The sequence below is a fragment of the Callorhinchus milii genome, unplaced genomic scaffold (assembly GCF_018977255.1).
Source record: "Callorhinchus milii isolate IMCB2004 unplaced genomic scaffold, IMCB_Cmil_1.0 Scaffold10, whole genome shotgun sequence".
Classification (NCBI taxonomy): Eukaryota; Metazoa; Chordata; class Chondrichthyes; order Chimaeriformes; family Callorhinchidae; genus Callorhinchus; species Callorhinchus milii.
This window is the reverse complement of record NW_024704751.1, coordinates 20,724,519-20,741,307: the sequence shown is the minus strand read 5'-3', so window position 1 is coordinate 20,741,307 and position 16,789 is coordinate 20,724,519. Positions and strand designations below refer to the sequence as shown.

The 16,789-nt window shown below is 44.8% G+C and overlaps 1 protein-coding gene across 1 annotated transcript in view; it reads right to left on the bottom strand.

Annotated features, from left to right (window-relative positions):
* Positions 1–16,789, bottom strand: part of csmd2 (CUB and Sushi multiple domains 2) — a 696,667-nt gene that overhangs the window by 169,329 nt on the left and 510,549 nt on the right. The window contains exon 10 of the mRNA XM_042338904.1: positions 16,401–16,522. Within this exon, the coding sequence (XP_042194838.1) occupies positions 16,401–16,522 (122 nt within the window). The remainder of the gene's footprint in view (positions 1–16,400; positions 16,523–16,789) is intronic.

The following is a 16,789-nucleotide window of genomic DNA, read 5'->3' as shown; positions in this document are numbered from 1 at the left end:
GAAATGGGGGAAGCAGAAAGTGTTGATTCGTTCAAGAACCAACTAGATAGATTTCTGTTAGGAACATTCTTATGTTATTTGGTATGGCACCTTTCACATCGGAAAGATTTTACCAAGGTATAGTTGACCAGCACGTATATATATATGTCGTACTGATTATTCAGTACATCAAAACCAAAGCTTTGGATTGGATCTCTAAAAACTAATGGAGCAATTATGATAATAATAATCTTTGCATTGGTACAGGACTTACTGTAAAGTGCAGTGACTTGTCGGAGAATAAGCCAAAGGTGTCACCTTGGCTCAGTCTATGCCAGACTTTATACGCCACATAAGCCTCTTATTCCCCACTATTTCCTTCTCTCATGTTTGTATAATAATACTTGCATGTGGAGTCCTGTAGCTCAGTGGTTAGAGCACTCGCTTTGCAAGTGAGAGACCTGAGTTCAATTCCAGGCAGAGGGCGAAACCTTGGGCAAGTTTCCTTACTCCACACAGAGCCTAATAATAATCCCTCCAAAACCAAAAACAATAATAAAATTGGTCATTTTCAATCCACGACTGTTTGTGGGACATTGCTGTGCGCAATTGGCTGCCGCGTCCGCCCACAAAGTTCACCCATAAAGTCAATTCACTTTACAGTATATTCTGTGAAGCCCTTTGGGACGTCGAGAAGATGTGAAAAGCGCTATATCAAATGCAAGGATTATTATTATTATTATGTGATATAATAATGGGAAACTTGCCCAAGGTTTCGCCCTGCCGGGAATCGAACCCGGGTCTCTCCCTTGCGAAGCAAGTGCTCTCACCACTGAGCTACAGGACTCCACTAAAATGTATCACATTTTCTCTTAAATATGTTCATGCTTTCTACTTCAACAACAGTTTCCAGCGGTGAGTTCCACACTGTCACACCATCTGCGTGAGGAAGTTCTTCCTAAACCAGTATTATATCTGCTACTAACAACAACAGCAGCAAACAAATGACATTTGTATAGCATCTTTCAAGTCGAGAGGACGTCCCAAGGCGCTGAAACATCTTATATTGTGGAGTCCTGTAGCTCAGTGGTTAGAGCACTCGCTTTGCAAGCAGCAAAATAATAAATTGGTCATTTTCAATCTACGACTGTTTGTGGGACATTGCTGTGTGCAATTGGCTGCCGCGTTCGCCCACAAATATACAGTTAATTCACTTTACAGTGTGTTCTGTGAAGCGCTTTGGGATGTCCTCCCGACCTGAAAAGCGCCATATCAAATGCAAGGATTATTATTATTATTATTATATATTGGTCTGGAACAAAAACAGAAGTCGCTGGGAACACTCAGCAGGTCGGGCAGCATCTAGGGAGAAAGCAAAGTTATTCAACGTTTCAGGTCCACGACCCTTCGTCAGCTCTGAAACGTTGACTCACTTTCCTTTCCAGCCTCGGCTGGACTCCCTAACACCCTCCTTGCCGGTCTCCCTTCCTCACTATTCACAAAATTCAGTTCATTCAAAACTCTGCCGCCCACATTGTGACCAGCACAAAACTCCGTACCCCGATTACCCCAGTCCTTGCCAAACTCCACTGGCTCCTGTCACAGAGCGGATTGACTTCAAGATCCTCACTCTCGTGTTTAAATCCCTCTATTTCTTGGCACCCCCTTATCTCTCTAACCTCCTATCCCCCCACAGCAGTACCCACTGCCTCCGCTCTACTGAATCCGGCCTCCTCCGCGTCCCCCGAATCCTCCGCTCCACCATCGGCGGCTGTGCCTTCAGCCACTACAGCCCGAAACTTTGGAACTCCCTCTCTCAACCCCTTTAGCTCACCCCTTCCTTCCCAATCTTCAGGTCGTGCCTGAAGACCTTCCTCTTCGACCGTGCCTACGGTCACCTTCCCCCTCCCCCTGGCTCGGCCTCAGGCTCCGCCATCGTTAAGCACTCTGAGATGCTGCCCAGCGTGGAGGCGCTATATAAATGCAAGTTGTTGTTGTATTTTGTGTTTTGTTTATATTGGTCTGGACTTGCTTTTGACTCACCAACAAGTGGTAACAGCTTATCAACATCCATCCCATCCAAACATGCTGTCCATCCCCAACCCACCTGACCCCAACACCACAGAAACACAGTTACCTCACTGTACTGTAAATCCTGTGAAGTGTTTTGATGAGGTGATAAGGCGCTATATCAAACATAGGGACTATTTAATATTATTATGTTTGATGATCTCACCTCACACCTATCTTTATAAATCCACAATGCATTTCTCCAGTAAATACTTTCCAGACTTTAATTGAAGGAATTTGTCAACACATCAGGTGCCTCAATCAGTTTTAACCGGTGTAAATGACTCATGAACCATTTATGGCCATTTAAGAGTGAAATCAGGAGCATTTTTTCATTCAAAGTGTGATAAAAATCTGGAATTCTCTCCCCCAAAAGGCCGTGGATACTGGATCCATCCACACCTTCAAGAGTGAGGTTGATATGTTGGCAGGTCAGGGTATTAAGGGATATGGGGAGAAAGCGGGAAAATGGAACTGAAAGGATTAGTTGAGGTACAGATCAGCCGTGATCTAATTAACCAACAACAAGATTACATTTGTATAGCAATGGCAGAACAGGTTCAAAGGGCTGAATGGCCTCCTACTGTTCCTATGTTCTGATGTTCCTATGAACAAAAATTAGGGTAAAATTGACCAAAGAGTGAGATAAACACAGCACACTTCACGTTGATTTTTTTCTGCTCATTCTGTTCATTTTTTTCTGCTCATAAGTGGACATGAGATGGTCGATAACATCCTTCTCCACTCCCATTATTTAATAATAATAATTCTTGCATTTGATAAAGCTCTACTCTGTTTTAACCCTGAAATGACAACCCCCACAAATAACCCAATAAGTTACATCTGTCTGCTGAACTGAGATTTTACTTGTTTAAATCCAATTATTTCTTATCAAGCTGTGTTAAAACAAGTAGACCTCACTGCTCCTGCTGACAACCTATGACGCATTGATTTCAACGATTCAAAGCCAACTATCAAGCTAAGTCGTTGAAGCCAGTTTTCCCTGACACTGATTTATTAACCTCAGTGAGAAGGAGCAGACGGTGTGTCAGGAGACTGATGAGGAGATGGAGGGAGTTCATTGCAGAGAAGCCCACAAGGCTAGGTCTAGCCCAGTCTAAGGCAGCTTGCCCGCTTAGCTGTACAATAACATTAGTCACCATTCTTTGGGTCTTGCCAAGCACATTTCAAATTAATCTCCAAATACAATGGCATTGGGTGTGAGTTGCACAGGAAAAGACATCAGATAATTCTATCCAGACCTGGTGATCACAGTCAGATTGTATTAGTTTCAAAATGTTAATGTTTGATATCTACTCCACACGCCTGATAATAATCCCTCAAGAAAAAAAAACAATAATACAATTGGTCACTTCAATCCACGACTGTTTGTGGGACGCTGCTGTGTGCAATTGGCTGCCGCGTTTCGTCCACAAATATACAGTCAATTCACTTTACAGTATATCCTGTGAAGTGCTTTGAGATGTCTCGAAGATGTGAAAAGTGTTATATCAAATGCAAGGATTAGTATTATTATTATCTGGGGCATTTTGGGTCAGATCTGTGTGTTTTAATGATAGATTTTGTGTGTGAGTGAGAGTCTGTTTTCTGTGTGTGAGAGGGAGAAATCATGAGAGAGACTGTGACTGTGTCTATGTGTGTATGTGAAAGAGAAAGAGTGAAAGAGTGAGTGTGTGTTTGAGACAGAGAGAGAGAGAGAGGAGACAATAACTTTTGTAAGGGGTCCAACAACAACAACAGATTTACATTTGTAGAGCACTTTTCACGTCAGGAGGACATCCCAAGGTGCTGGACAGTCACTGTTTTGGACCCGAGCTGGAGGTCGGGATCAGGGAGGCTGGAGGGCAGGGGGGAAAGCAAGGAGATCGAAAGCACGGTTGAAGAGGAGGGTCTTGAGATGGGTCTTGAAGGAGGCAGGGGAAGGGGTCAGTCAGTGGGACTGCAGGATGTGTTCCAGATGGTGGGCAGAGTGGCAGAAGGTCCGCCCGCCAATGGTGGGGCGGACGATGCGGAAACCTTGAACTGTATCCTCCGTGTGATGGGAAGCCAGTGGAATCAAGGCAAGGATAATAATAATAATAATCCTTGCATTTGATAAAGCGTCTTCGAGACATCTCAAAGCGCTTCACAGAATAGAGGTGAGCAGTTGACGTTCAACTGAAGAAAGTTAGCTCTCATCTAGTATTTGATGTCTGGCAGACTTCTGTCAGGACAGCAGTGGTCCTGGAATCAAGGGTGGAGGCAGAGAGATACAGTTGGGTGTCATCCGCATACATGTGGAAATTGACCCCATGGCTGCGGATGATGTCACCAAGAGGGAGCATATAGAAATTGAAGAGGAGGGGACCAAGGACAGAGCCCTGAAAAACAACGCATGAGACAGTGCGGGGGTGAGAGGAGAAACCATTTGCGGAGATGAAGTGGAGATGGTATGAGTGGTAGGATATGAACCAGTCAATGACAGAACTGTGAAGGTTGAGGTGAGAGGAGAGGCGGTGGATGAGAAACGAGTGGTCAACAGTATCGAAGGAACAGAGAGGTCGAGGGGGACGAGGAGGCAGACGGAGCCCTGGTCGCAGATGGACAGAATGTCATTTGTCACTTTGACCAGGGCGGTTTCTGTGCTGCGGGCGGCATGGAAAGCCGATCGGAGTGGTTCGTGAATGAAATGGCGGGAGAGGAAGGAGCGAACCTGGGAACCAACGACTCTTTCCAGGACCTTGGAAAGGGAGGTTGGAGATGGGGCATTAGTTTCAAAGCAGGAATGGGTCCAGGGAGGATTTTTTAAGGATAGGAGTGATGACGGCCGTTTTTAAAGGGGTGGGAACGGTACCAGTGGACAGGAAGAGGTTTATGATGTCTGTGAGTAGAGGGGCAAGGAGGTGGAGCTGGGAGGTAAGGAGAGGGGTAGGGATGGAGTCGAGGGAGCAGGTGGTCTGTTTCATGGGGATTTTAGTGGTGGTGAGAGAGGAGTGGGAGACAGGTTCGAAGGTGTGGAGGGAGGGATGGGTAGTGGCCAGAGTGTGAGGGGGAGATGGGGGGGGGTGTAGTAGATGGAAGGGCAGAGTCCTTTGTTTCTCAAAGATTTATAGTATCCAATGAAGAATGACTGAGACTACAACATAGTTCACAAATATTTAAACTCAACGTCTTGAAGATCAAAACAAAATATATTTGATTATAGTTTCTTCCAGAGATTACAATCCAGGACAAAATAAATTTTCACTTAGAAAAATATGGGTTAATAAAGGACAGTCAACGCGGATTTGTTAAAGGCAAATCATGTCTAACAAACCTGATAGAGTTTTTTTTGATGAAGTAACGGAGAGGGTGGATGAAGGTAATGCAGTTGATGTAGTTTATATGGATTTTCAAGCAAAATAGAAGCACACGGTATTAAAGGGAGAGTAGAATGGCAGCGGATACAGAACTGTCTGGGAGACAGAAAGCAGAGAGTTTGGTGGACTATTGTTTTTCTGACTGGAGGGAAGTGTACAGTGGTGTCCCCCAGGGATCAGTATTGGGATCACTGCTGTTTTTAATCTATATAAATGACCTGGACTTGGGTATAGGGAGTACAATTTCCAAGTTTACAGATGATACAAAGCCAGGAAAAGTAGTAAACGGTGAGGAGGATAGTAACAACAACAACCACAAAATTAAATTTGTATAGCACCTTTCACGTTGGGAGTACGTCTCAAGGCGCTGAAAGACTGCAAATGGACATAGACAGACCAGTAAAATGTGCAATATAAGCTGATGGTACAATCTTAAAGGGGGTGAAGGGACAGAGAGACCTGGGGGTCATATAAGGAAATCTTTGCAGGTGGCAGGACAGGGAGATAAAGCTGTTAAAAAAGCATCTGGGATACGAGGCTTTATAAATAGGGGCATAGAGTACACAAGTCAGGAAGTTATGATGAACCTTTATATAAAACACTGGTTAGGCCTCAGCTCGAGACTGGGTTCAGTTCTGGGCCCCACACTTTACGAAGGATGTCAAGGCATTGGAGAGGATGCAAAGGAGATTTCCCAGGATGGCACCAGGAATGAGGGGCTTCAGTTATCAGGAGAGGTAGAGAAGTGAGGATTATTCTCCTTGGAGCAGCGAAGGTTAAGAGGAGACTACATAGAAGTTTTCAAAATTATGAGTGGATTTGATAGGGTGAACAAAGAGAAACTATTCCCACTGGCGGGTGGGTCGGTAACCCGAGGACACTGATTTAAAATAGTTCTTAAAAGAACAGAGGGGGGTGAGGAGAAATTTTCTTCATACAGCGAGTTGTTGGGATCTGGAATGCATTGCCTGAAAGGCTGGGGGAAGCCGATTCAATAACAACTCTTAAGAGAGAAGTAGATAATTATTTGGGGAGGACAAGTTTGCAGAGCTATGGGGAGAGAGCGGGGGAGTGGGGTTGATTTGGAAGCTCTTTTCAAAGAGCCGACACAGACACATTGGGCCGAATGGCCTCCTTTTGTGCTGTATAATTCTATGATATTCACATTTGTTTTGTGCCCGTCATGTCAGGCGGACATCTCAAAATGGTTTGCAAAGCACCCAAGCTTTCTACTCTGTTGTAGACTAATCCATACAGAATGAATTACTATCAACTTTTCTATTATTGTAGCATGCGACTACCAGGTTGGTGGAAGGTGAACTAGATGGACCTTGGTCTTTTTTCAGCAAGCAATCCCTATGTTCCTACGCTTTACAAAGACCGAATGTGAGTCTAAGCTAGGAGGGGAAGTGGGTTAGGAGGGTTGAAGGCACAGTCAACAAGATACATCTTCAGATCAAGTAATGTTGGAGAGAAAGAGAATCCAGGTTTGGTCAGGAGGATTTGGGAAGAGAGTTGAGGAGGGAGAGGAAAACAGCACTGTAAATGTTACAATAGAATATAATACAAAATTACACTTGTATATATCCTTTCACATCGGGAGGATGTCGCACGGCGCTGGACAGTCAGGGATTTGGACCTGAGCTGGGAGTTGGGATCAGGGAAGGTGGAAGGTAGGAAGGTTAAGAAGGTGGCTGAAGGCTCGGTGAAAGAGAAGGGCTTTGAGACACGCCTTGAAGGAGGCAACGGAGTGAGCGAGGCAGGGGACGTGAAGCAGGGCGGAGCCTGCTGAGCGGAGGGAGTGGACAGGTTGATATGGGGCTAGCAGGTTGCAGAGGTAGGGAGGAGCAAGGCCGTAGAGGGCCTTGAAGGCGAAGATGAGGATTTTGAATTCTATCCTCTGGGGGATGGGGAGCCAGTGGGGCCAGGCTCCACATCACCCATGTATAGTGACAGGAACCTAACGGTAGAAATGTTACGATCCTGTCACTATACATGTCTTTAGTGTTCAATGCAAACGACAAGGATTTTACTAGAGCGCACTGAAACTCAGGCGGCTTATACATTTCAGTGATGTATCAACATGACATTACAGTGAGACCAGATAGCAAACCTTTACTTTTTAATTGTTTCATAATTCTAATGTAATTGAGATTTATTCAATAAAGGGAAGATTGATTCTATTTTTTGCTGAGGTCCCACTCCATAAAAATTATCATGGAATATCCTAGAATTTAGCATTACCCAATGTACATAGCAGAGTGATCCCAAGGGGGGAGGGGGGGGGGGGGGGGTCGAGGCTCATTAACCAGGGTCGGATTGTTAGCAGAGCGCAAGGAATAAGTTAAATTATTAATAATTTCACTAAACTTCATTAAAATTCAAGACTTCCTCAACAAGGCATGATGGGCTGTCAGAGCTATTTAGAAAACGTCGGAGATGTTTGACATTTGCTGACACTCAACCATCTGCGATTTGATGTTCAATTATACATTCTCCAGTTGTGTTTGTCCATAACACATGCGACAATAAAAATAATAATAACCCTTGCATTTGATATAGTGCCTTACCACGTCTTTGAGACATCTCAAAGTGCTTCACAGAATACACTGTAAAGTGAATTGACTGTATATTTTGTGGGAGAAATGCAGCAGCCAATTGCGCCCAGCAGGGTTCCACAAACAGTCATAGATTGGGTCAACAAATTAACATTTTTTTTGAAGGAATGATTACCCCCGGAAACATGATCCGCCAATTGACTAACAACCAGGTTCCTACTTACTGCTAGATAAACAGGCGTGTGGAATAAGGAAACTTGCCCATGTTTCACCCTGCCAGGAATTGAACCCAGGTCTCTTGCTTGTAAGGCGAGTGCTCTGACTACTGAGCTACAGGAATCCACAATAACGTGGGACAGGTATACATGCACAGGCTTCTTCCTGCTCTCTATAAAACTCACAATTGAGTAGAAGTATTGTACTGTCATTCATTCATTCATTCATTCATTCATTCATTCATTCATTCATGCATATATGAAAGCATTTGGACAATGCTTCAGGCTATCAATAATAATGGTAATGATTTGATACAGAACATTATGTCATCAAGACATCTAAAAGCACTTCAGGAATGTACTGTAAAGTGTAATAACTTTGCGTTTTGTTGGCAAATGCGGCAGTCAATTTGCGCACAGCAAAGTCCCACAAACAGCCATGTTTGTGAGTGACCAGTTTTGTTTGGGGGATTGTTTGCCAGGACACTGGGAGAGAAACTCTCTTCTCTTTTTAATAATCAATGGGATGGCAATGGGATCTTTATCATTCACCTGAACAAAGAGACAGGTCTCGGTTTATTGTCTCATCTGAAAGATGGCATCTCCATCACTGCATTGGAGTGTCATCTTAGACTATATGAGTTCAAAGTCCCGATGTGCAGCTGGATTCCACAACCTGGTGACTCAGAGAGTGCTATCAACTGAACAAGGCTGACACACAGATGATGGAAAATTGTCAAGAAATTGGTTGGATCATCATTCTCCATGTCCAAACAAGATGCCAAATGGACAGGTTGCTGGGCTACAATGTTGAGACTCCACAAGTCATGCTCAGGTGTCAATGCTCCGCTCAGACCACACTGCGAGAGGTGTAAATGGTCACTGAACACACAGAATTTACCCAGGCACAGAGGAAGTACAGAGAGAATCTTGGCTGATCCCCAAGGTTAGAGAAATGGCTTTGAGTAACAGATAGCCAACCTCTTTTCAGAAATGTCACCACAACCACAACAATTTGCACTTATATAGTGACTTCCATGCAGGGCAGTGTCTTAGAGCACTTAATAGTGGTGGAATCGGACTCCCAAGCTGGGGGTGGGGGTTGTGGCGGGCGGAGAGGTGGTTGTAAGCACGGTCGAAAAGGAAAGTTTTCAGACGAGAATTGAAAGAGGGAGGGGTCAACGTGGAGGCATTGAGTTTTGGGGCATAGTGGCTGAAAGCACAACCTCTGATGATGGGGCAGAGGGTCGAGGTACTAGCAGGAGGCCTGTGCCAGTTGAGCGGAGGCGCCTGTTGGTGGATTGGGGAGTAGATGGGAGGGAAAGTTCTCGTCAGGCTGGTGGAAATTGTCAAGTGTTACACGGGGGAAAGACACCACCCCAGGTTGTAGGACTTTACCTGAACTGTTCCAGGAGGAATTGAATGAACTTCCAATGACCACACACCAGTTTGGGTTTTGCTCTTGTAGTTCCTAAAACCTTATCGTGCTCCTCTCCTGTAACAGGGACCCAGCTTGTCCCTTACCTTGCAGGTTGCCCTGCGAGTGAACTCCAGTGATGATACTCCAGCCAGCCTGTGACATTGACCTGGGCTGAAATCATGTGGCGAGATTCATGTATTTGATCAGTAATTGATCCTCTTAAAGTGGAATGACACCAAATATTTGAAGGCAGTCAAGTGTACTCTATTCAGTAGTTACACTCTAGGTGATAGAGACCACAGGAAGGCCTTGGATCATCAGTGAATAGCAGCAGCGAATGAGTTCCATCCCGTAGCCACAGACACTCAGCTCAGGAGAATCTCATCACTATTCCTCACGGACAGGACGTTCCTCTCTCAGATTTTTTGGTTTGAGATTTTGATTTCATTTTGTCAAAATGAATCACAGTCAAACAAGACGGAGGCAGAATACAACCTTTGACGTTATATTACAATCTATTTAATAATCCTCTAACAGGGATTATTTGTCTCTTTTTCCCCTGCTCTCTTATCCTTCATTAAGCTGTTGAGATCCAGGGGCTAGGACAAGTCATGAGCAGAGGCAGATTGTATTAAACTGCTGTCTGAAAGCAACTCTTAGCCATCACAGGGTTGATTTAATACAACACATATCCATTTCAATTCATTTCTAAGTCATATACCTCAAGCAGTACAAATTTACTGGGCTTATTGTCATCGTGGTCAGTGAGCATAAAGACTTTTGCTGTTGTGCTGGGTACCAGGAACACAATAACTTAAGAGATATTAATAATGTAGGTCAATCGCCCCAGGAAACCAGACGCTGTGGGATCTCCGATATTGGGAGTTCAGTGTGGTGGCCTTGTCATTTGCCATGTCGAGATTCTCACCGGCTTCGATTTGCCCTGTTTCTTCACAGATTTCTTAATAAAAAATCCGGCAAATGCAATACAAATTACATTTGTAAAATGCCTTTCACATCGGGAGGAAGTCCCAGGTCAGGGATTAGGACCTGAGCTGGGGGTGGGATGAGGTGGGGTATGTTAGGGAGTTGGGATCAGCGAGGGTGGAGGGCAGAGAGGGTAGCCGAAGGAACGATCTTGAGGCTTGCCTTGAATATTCGAATATTCAATTCCTAAAGCATTGATATGCTCTGTGCACTCAGTATTAGAAATTGAGTGGCTGCACATCTCTTTTGGCGAAATACCACAATTTGTTTGCCTCCAAAACAAGCCACTTTAAAGTGAATCCTGTGGAGCACTTGGAGACGTCGTCCTGAAGTGAAAGCCTCTGTATCAAATGCAAGGAATGGGATTATTACTTAAGTTTACAAAATATCCTTCTATTAGAGTATACATTTACATTTATTTAGCACTTTTCACATTGAGAGGACGTCCCAAAGTGCTTAACATTCCTGGCTGAGCATCTGAGCTTGGGATAGAGTGTCTAAAAGGCCATTCCCTAGACCTAACTCTTTGTCTGCACCTTCAGTCATCTTTCCCCTCTTCAGCCGCTTGACTGCCCAGTGCTATATAAACAGTGCTCCACAGGATTCACTGTGAACTGTAGTGACTGTGTGTTTTGTAAGGAAACCTGGTAAAACAACAACAACAACAAGATTACATTTGTAGAGCGCCTTTCATGTCAGGAGAACACCAGCCTAGGAGTGCAGTCTAGTGCTCATGTCTGATCACCATTCATTTTGTTTGGTCTCCAGATGTGACGCATAGAATACTCAATCCATCATTGGAAAAAGCAGTGAGTTGCCATTTCGACATCAGGTGCTGTTTACACCTGTTAGAATCATTCAATCATCAAAATTTACAGCACAGAAGGAAGCCATTCACCCCATCGAGTCTGCATCAGTGCTCATAGGAAGCTGTTCTTTCCCACTGCCCTGCCCTATCCAATTGCGCCTTCAAGCTGCCACATAAGAGACTTGTAGCAAAATAGAAGCCCCCGGTATTAAAGGGACAGTGGCAGCGGATACAGAACTGTTTGGGAGACAGAAAGCAGAGAGTGGTGGTGAACGGTTGTTTTTCTGACTGGAGAGAAGTGTACAGTGATGTCCCCCAGAGATCAGTATTGGGGCCACTGCTGATTGTGATCCATATAAATGACCTGAACTTGGGTATAGGGAGTACAATTTCCAAGTTTGCTGAAGATACAAAGGTAGGAAAAGTAGTAAACAGTAGTAAACAGTGAGGAGGATAGTAACAGACTGCAAGAGGACATAGACAGACTGGTAATGTGGGCAGACACGTGGCAGATGAAGTTTAATGTGGAGAAATGCAAAGTGATGCATTTTTGAAGGAAGAATGAGGAGAGGCAATATACGCTGATGTGACAATCTTAAAGGGGGTGAAGGGACAGAGAGACCTGGGGGTCATATAAGGAAATCTTTGCAGGTGGCAGGACAGGGAGATAAAGCTGTTAAAAAAGCATCCGGGATACTGGGCTTTATAAATAGGGGCACAGAGTACACAAGTCAGGAAGTTATGATGAACCTTTATATAAAACACTGGTTAGGCCTCAGCTCGAGACTGTGTTCAGTTCTGGGCCCCACACTTTACGAAGGATGTCAAGGCATTGGAGAGGATGCAAAGGAGATTGACCAGGTACCAGGAATGAGGGGCTTCAGTTATCAGGAGAGGTAGAGAAGTGAGGATTATTCTCCTTGGAGCAGAGAAGGTTAAGAGGAGACTTCATAGAAGTTTTCAAAATTATGAGTGGATTTGATAGGGTGAACAGGAGAAACTATTCCCACTGGCGGGTGGGTCGGTAACCCGAGGACACCGATTTAAAATAGCTGTTAAAAGAAACAGAGTGGAGGTGAGGAGAAATGTTTTCACACAGCGAGTTGTTGGGATCTGGAATGCATTGCCTGAAAGAGTGGTGGAATTCAATTCTATAACAGGTTTCAAGAGAGAAGTAGATAATTATTTGGGGAGGACAAGTTTGCAGAGCTATTGGGAGAGAGAGGGGGAGTTGGATTCATTTGGATAGCTGTTTTCAAAGAGCCGACACAGGCATGATGGGCTGAATGGCCTCCTGTGCTGTATAATTCTATGGTTCTATGATTTTATGACCTCTTAAAACTCACAACCTCCACCCACTTATTTCACGCCCCAACAATTCTCTGAGGGAAAACAATTCTCCTAAACTCTCCATTAACTCTTCTGGATGCTCACTTCACCCCACAGTCCCTTCGCCTCGCCCCCTCCCTTGCCTCCTTCAAGACCCTCCTCTTCAAAATCATGAAAGGTTTCGACAGGCGAGATAGGGAAAAGCTGTTTCCGTTGGTAGGTGTGTCTATGACTCGTGGTCACAGTCTTAAGATATCTACCAAAAGAAGCAGAGGGAAGGTTAGAAGGAATGTTTTCACTCAGCGAGTTGTTAGAATTTGGAATGATCCGCCCGAAAGGGCAGTAAAGTCTGATTCGATAACAGCTTTCAAGAGAGAACTGGACAGGTATCTGGAGAAGACAGGTTTGCAGGGTTATGGGGAGAAAGCTGGTGATTGGGGTGAGTGAAAGTCAGTTGCTCTGTCAAAGAGCAGCACAGACTTGATGGGCCGAATGGCCTCCTTCTGTGCCGTAACATTTCTATGATTCTATGATTCTATGAATTTGCTCTATTAACGCAATATTTCTGAGCGATCAGAAATTGTAACCTTGAAGCCCGTTTCTGGAAAGGAACTTTCAGAAGCATTTACAGGCTTCAAAGGTTAAAGACTCTATTTAAGAATTTGACAAATTTTGCTCTGGCTGAAATGCTTTTTTAGTGAGAGTAAATGTAGCCCCAGGTGGAATCGTACCCCACAGGAAGTGAACGAGATCACTGATCAGAACACCAGGACCTTGAGGAGGAATTGAGAAACTGTGTGTCGATTGCTTTTCAATTGATATCAGTCCGGCTGCTCACTCCCTCAACACACTCCCTTTCCTCCCTCAACACACTCCCCTTCCTCCCTCAACACACTCCATCCCTCAACACACTCCCCTCCCTCAACACCCCCCACTTCCTCCCTCAACATGCCCCCCTCAACAACCCCCTTTCCTCCCTCAACATCCCCCACCTCCCTCAACACCCCCCCTTCCTCCCTCAACACACTCCCTCCCTCAACACACTCCCCTTCCTCCCTATCTCTCCCTCAACACACTCCATCCCTCCCTCAACACATTCCCCGTCCTCCCTCAACACACTCCCCTCCCTCAAAACACTCCACTCCCTGAGCTCTCCAGACAACTCAATGCGTTTCTCTGGCAAATAATTTCACAAGTCCATTGGCTTTCATGTAAAAGTGCTTTCAATGGCAAGCTGTGTGGTGTCAGCTGTTAGCGACAGTTACCCTAACACACTCTCTGGGGTTCCCTAAACCACTGCTTTTGCCAATCTGCACCTAATATTCTCCCAAATGAGGTAAACTGGGTGCATCCCTGCGGACAGAGAGACAGTGCACGTTCCATTTCGAGCACGGGAATTTCCATGTGGAGATGGCATACAAGGAATTCTCTGTCTGGTTTGTAGACTCTTAAGCATGATAATAATAATAATAATAATCTTGCATTTGATGATGGGTTATTGCATGTATCGGATACCCAGATTCAAAAATATTTGTGCTCAAAGCTTTCCTCACAGAGAAAGACTGTGAGCACGAGACAGACTGAGAACATCCTCCTTCTAGAAAGAAAGAGAATGTTCCAGAATGCATGAAGGTGACCCTGTGTCTTGAACGCTGGTTCACTCACTATTAGGTTGTCAACCCCGACATGTTTCCTACTTAAAAAGACAATTGCGGATTGCCTTTCCGAGGATAATAATTCCTTCAAAAAATAATAATAATTTGGTCACTCAATCATCGACTGTTTGTAGGACAATTCTATGCGCAATTGGCTATCGTGTTTCGCCCACAATGTATAGGGTCAATTTACTTTACAGTATATTCTGTGAATCCCTTCGCAATGTCTCGATGGCGTGATGAGGCACTATAACAAGGATTATTATTATTATCTCACCCATCAAACCCCGCGCTGTGCTCGGAATCATGCTGCCAGATTTGAAGTGAGACAAAGTGATTTGAAGCTCATTGCTCACTGTCGTTGAGTGACCATCACTGACCCCACAATGCAGAAGCCCTGAATGTTGGTCGCTCCTGTTTGCCCGCTTATCAGGCAATACTTGGACTGTTACAGTACCCCCCCACCAACCCCATCTACCACTCTTTAACGGGGTTCACAAAGTCACAAGATTGGTTCGGATGAAGAAGACCCTTCGATCTTCTCCCTCCACAACACACACCCAACGTTCTCCCATCACAGCATCGAGCTGCTTTTTAAATAAGTCCCAACGTCCTGGTCTCGACCACCCTGTTCCGGTCATTAATTGCCCCCTGAATATATTTTAAAAATCCTGGTGTCCATCCTGAAATTGCTCTTCACAACTTGTGTTATGCTCCGTCACTGTCAAGCTCTCTAGGATGCTACCCTGCGTGAGAAGAGCTATATAAATGCTTGTTGTTATCTCGTTTTGCTGCATTCCACTTGCAAGCCAGAGGCTGAAGCAAAAAATAATAGGCTCTCTGGATCAGTCTCTTTACAGCCCCCATTCCAGCGACACTGATAATAACCAGCATTGCTCATCTCTCTTCTTCACAGAGCAATATAGGGATGGAAAAGACACCAAAGTGATGCTCAGCAAATGCAAACATTTTACAAATAAGAGAGAAGGGAGTTTCAGCTGGTGTCCTGGCCAACAATCCCCCCAATAAAATTGGTCATTCGATTCACGGCTACTTGTGGGGCATTGCTGGCTGCCGGATTCGCCCACAAAACACACAGTCACTACACTTTACGGTATTTCCTATGAAGTGACCTCTTTTGAGACCTCTTTCTGATGTGAAAGGCGCTGCATCAAATGTAAAGATTACGATTGTTAAATAAATACATTGTTTTTTCTCTATTGACATGACCGGTTTCTATTTGTAGCGTCTTTTCAGTGAACATAGAAAGAATAGAGCTCATACAATCCCGAACCACATTGGCCACTGCATTGGAGCGTCAGACTAGACCGCGTGAGCTCAAAGTCCCTAAGGCCTTCTGAAGTAAGGATAGTGATAAAGCACTCAATGCTCCAGGCGCTGGACTGATGGGGGCACCAATAAAACAATGCCACAGTGTTCTCGATCAGATGTCGTCCCACCTGCTCTCAGGATCTGTAGCAGCTATTGTGATGCACACATTTAACGTGGAAAGTTCTATTAGTGACTGACATCAGGGCTGGGTGTAAGGTTGAACAGAATCTTTACCCCTGTGTATGGGGAGAAATTGTTCTCATTTCTCATTAACAATTGAAACCAAATATCAGACAGAGGGAAATTCACACCGAAAGCAAAAGAAACAGTTGAAAAAGGCAAATAGACTCACTTTCTGAGCATGTTAACAGACTGAGGCACTGGGCCAAGGAGGAGGAGGACATAATTAGTTGATCTCAGCCGTGCCACCAGGAGGTAACTGAGAGTAAAGGTTAGCGCTTTCTCCCACGTGGAAGGATGTAGTTGGAAAACAAATTACCCCGAGGTCATTCTCTTCTAATTCTTAGCAGAGGAGTCAAGGTCATTGTTGGTAGACCTCATAGAGTCTACTGGACCAGGGAATGATGGTGGTGGAGGTGGGGAGATGTGTGTGTGGTGGGGGGCTGGTGCGGAGGGAAGCCCTGAAGAACATTAAAGGGAAAATGAGGAAGAGAATGAAGAGACTTACCTTGCTGGGATCCGAGGCGGTGATGACCCACACACAGTGAGCGTCGCTATCGTATTGAACTGGGAAATTGGGGGATGAGATGACTCCGCTGGGTCCCTGAAGGTGAGCCCCACACACTCGAGCTGCAACAAGATGCAAAACCGTCGCTTTAATCCTTTCCCAACTCTCCATGAGCTCACGGGTACAAATGGATACTGACCAACAACAACAATTTGCTTCTGTGTAAAATGCTCTACACATTAGGTTAGGTCTCGAGAGAGCTTCACAGGGGACAGTGTTCAATGCTGAACAAGACAGAAGTGGGTAGGGAGGCCATAGGCATGTTTGAAGAGATAGGCTTTGAGGTGTGTCTTAATAATAATAATAATCATTGTTGCATTTGATACAGC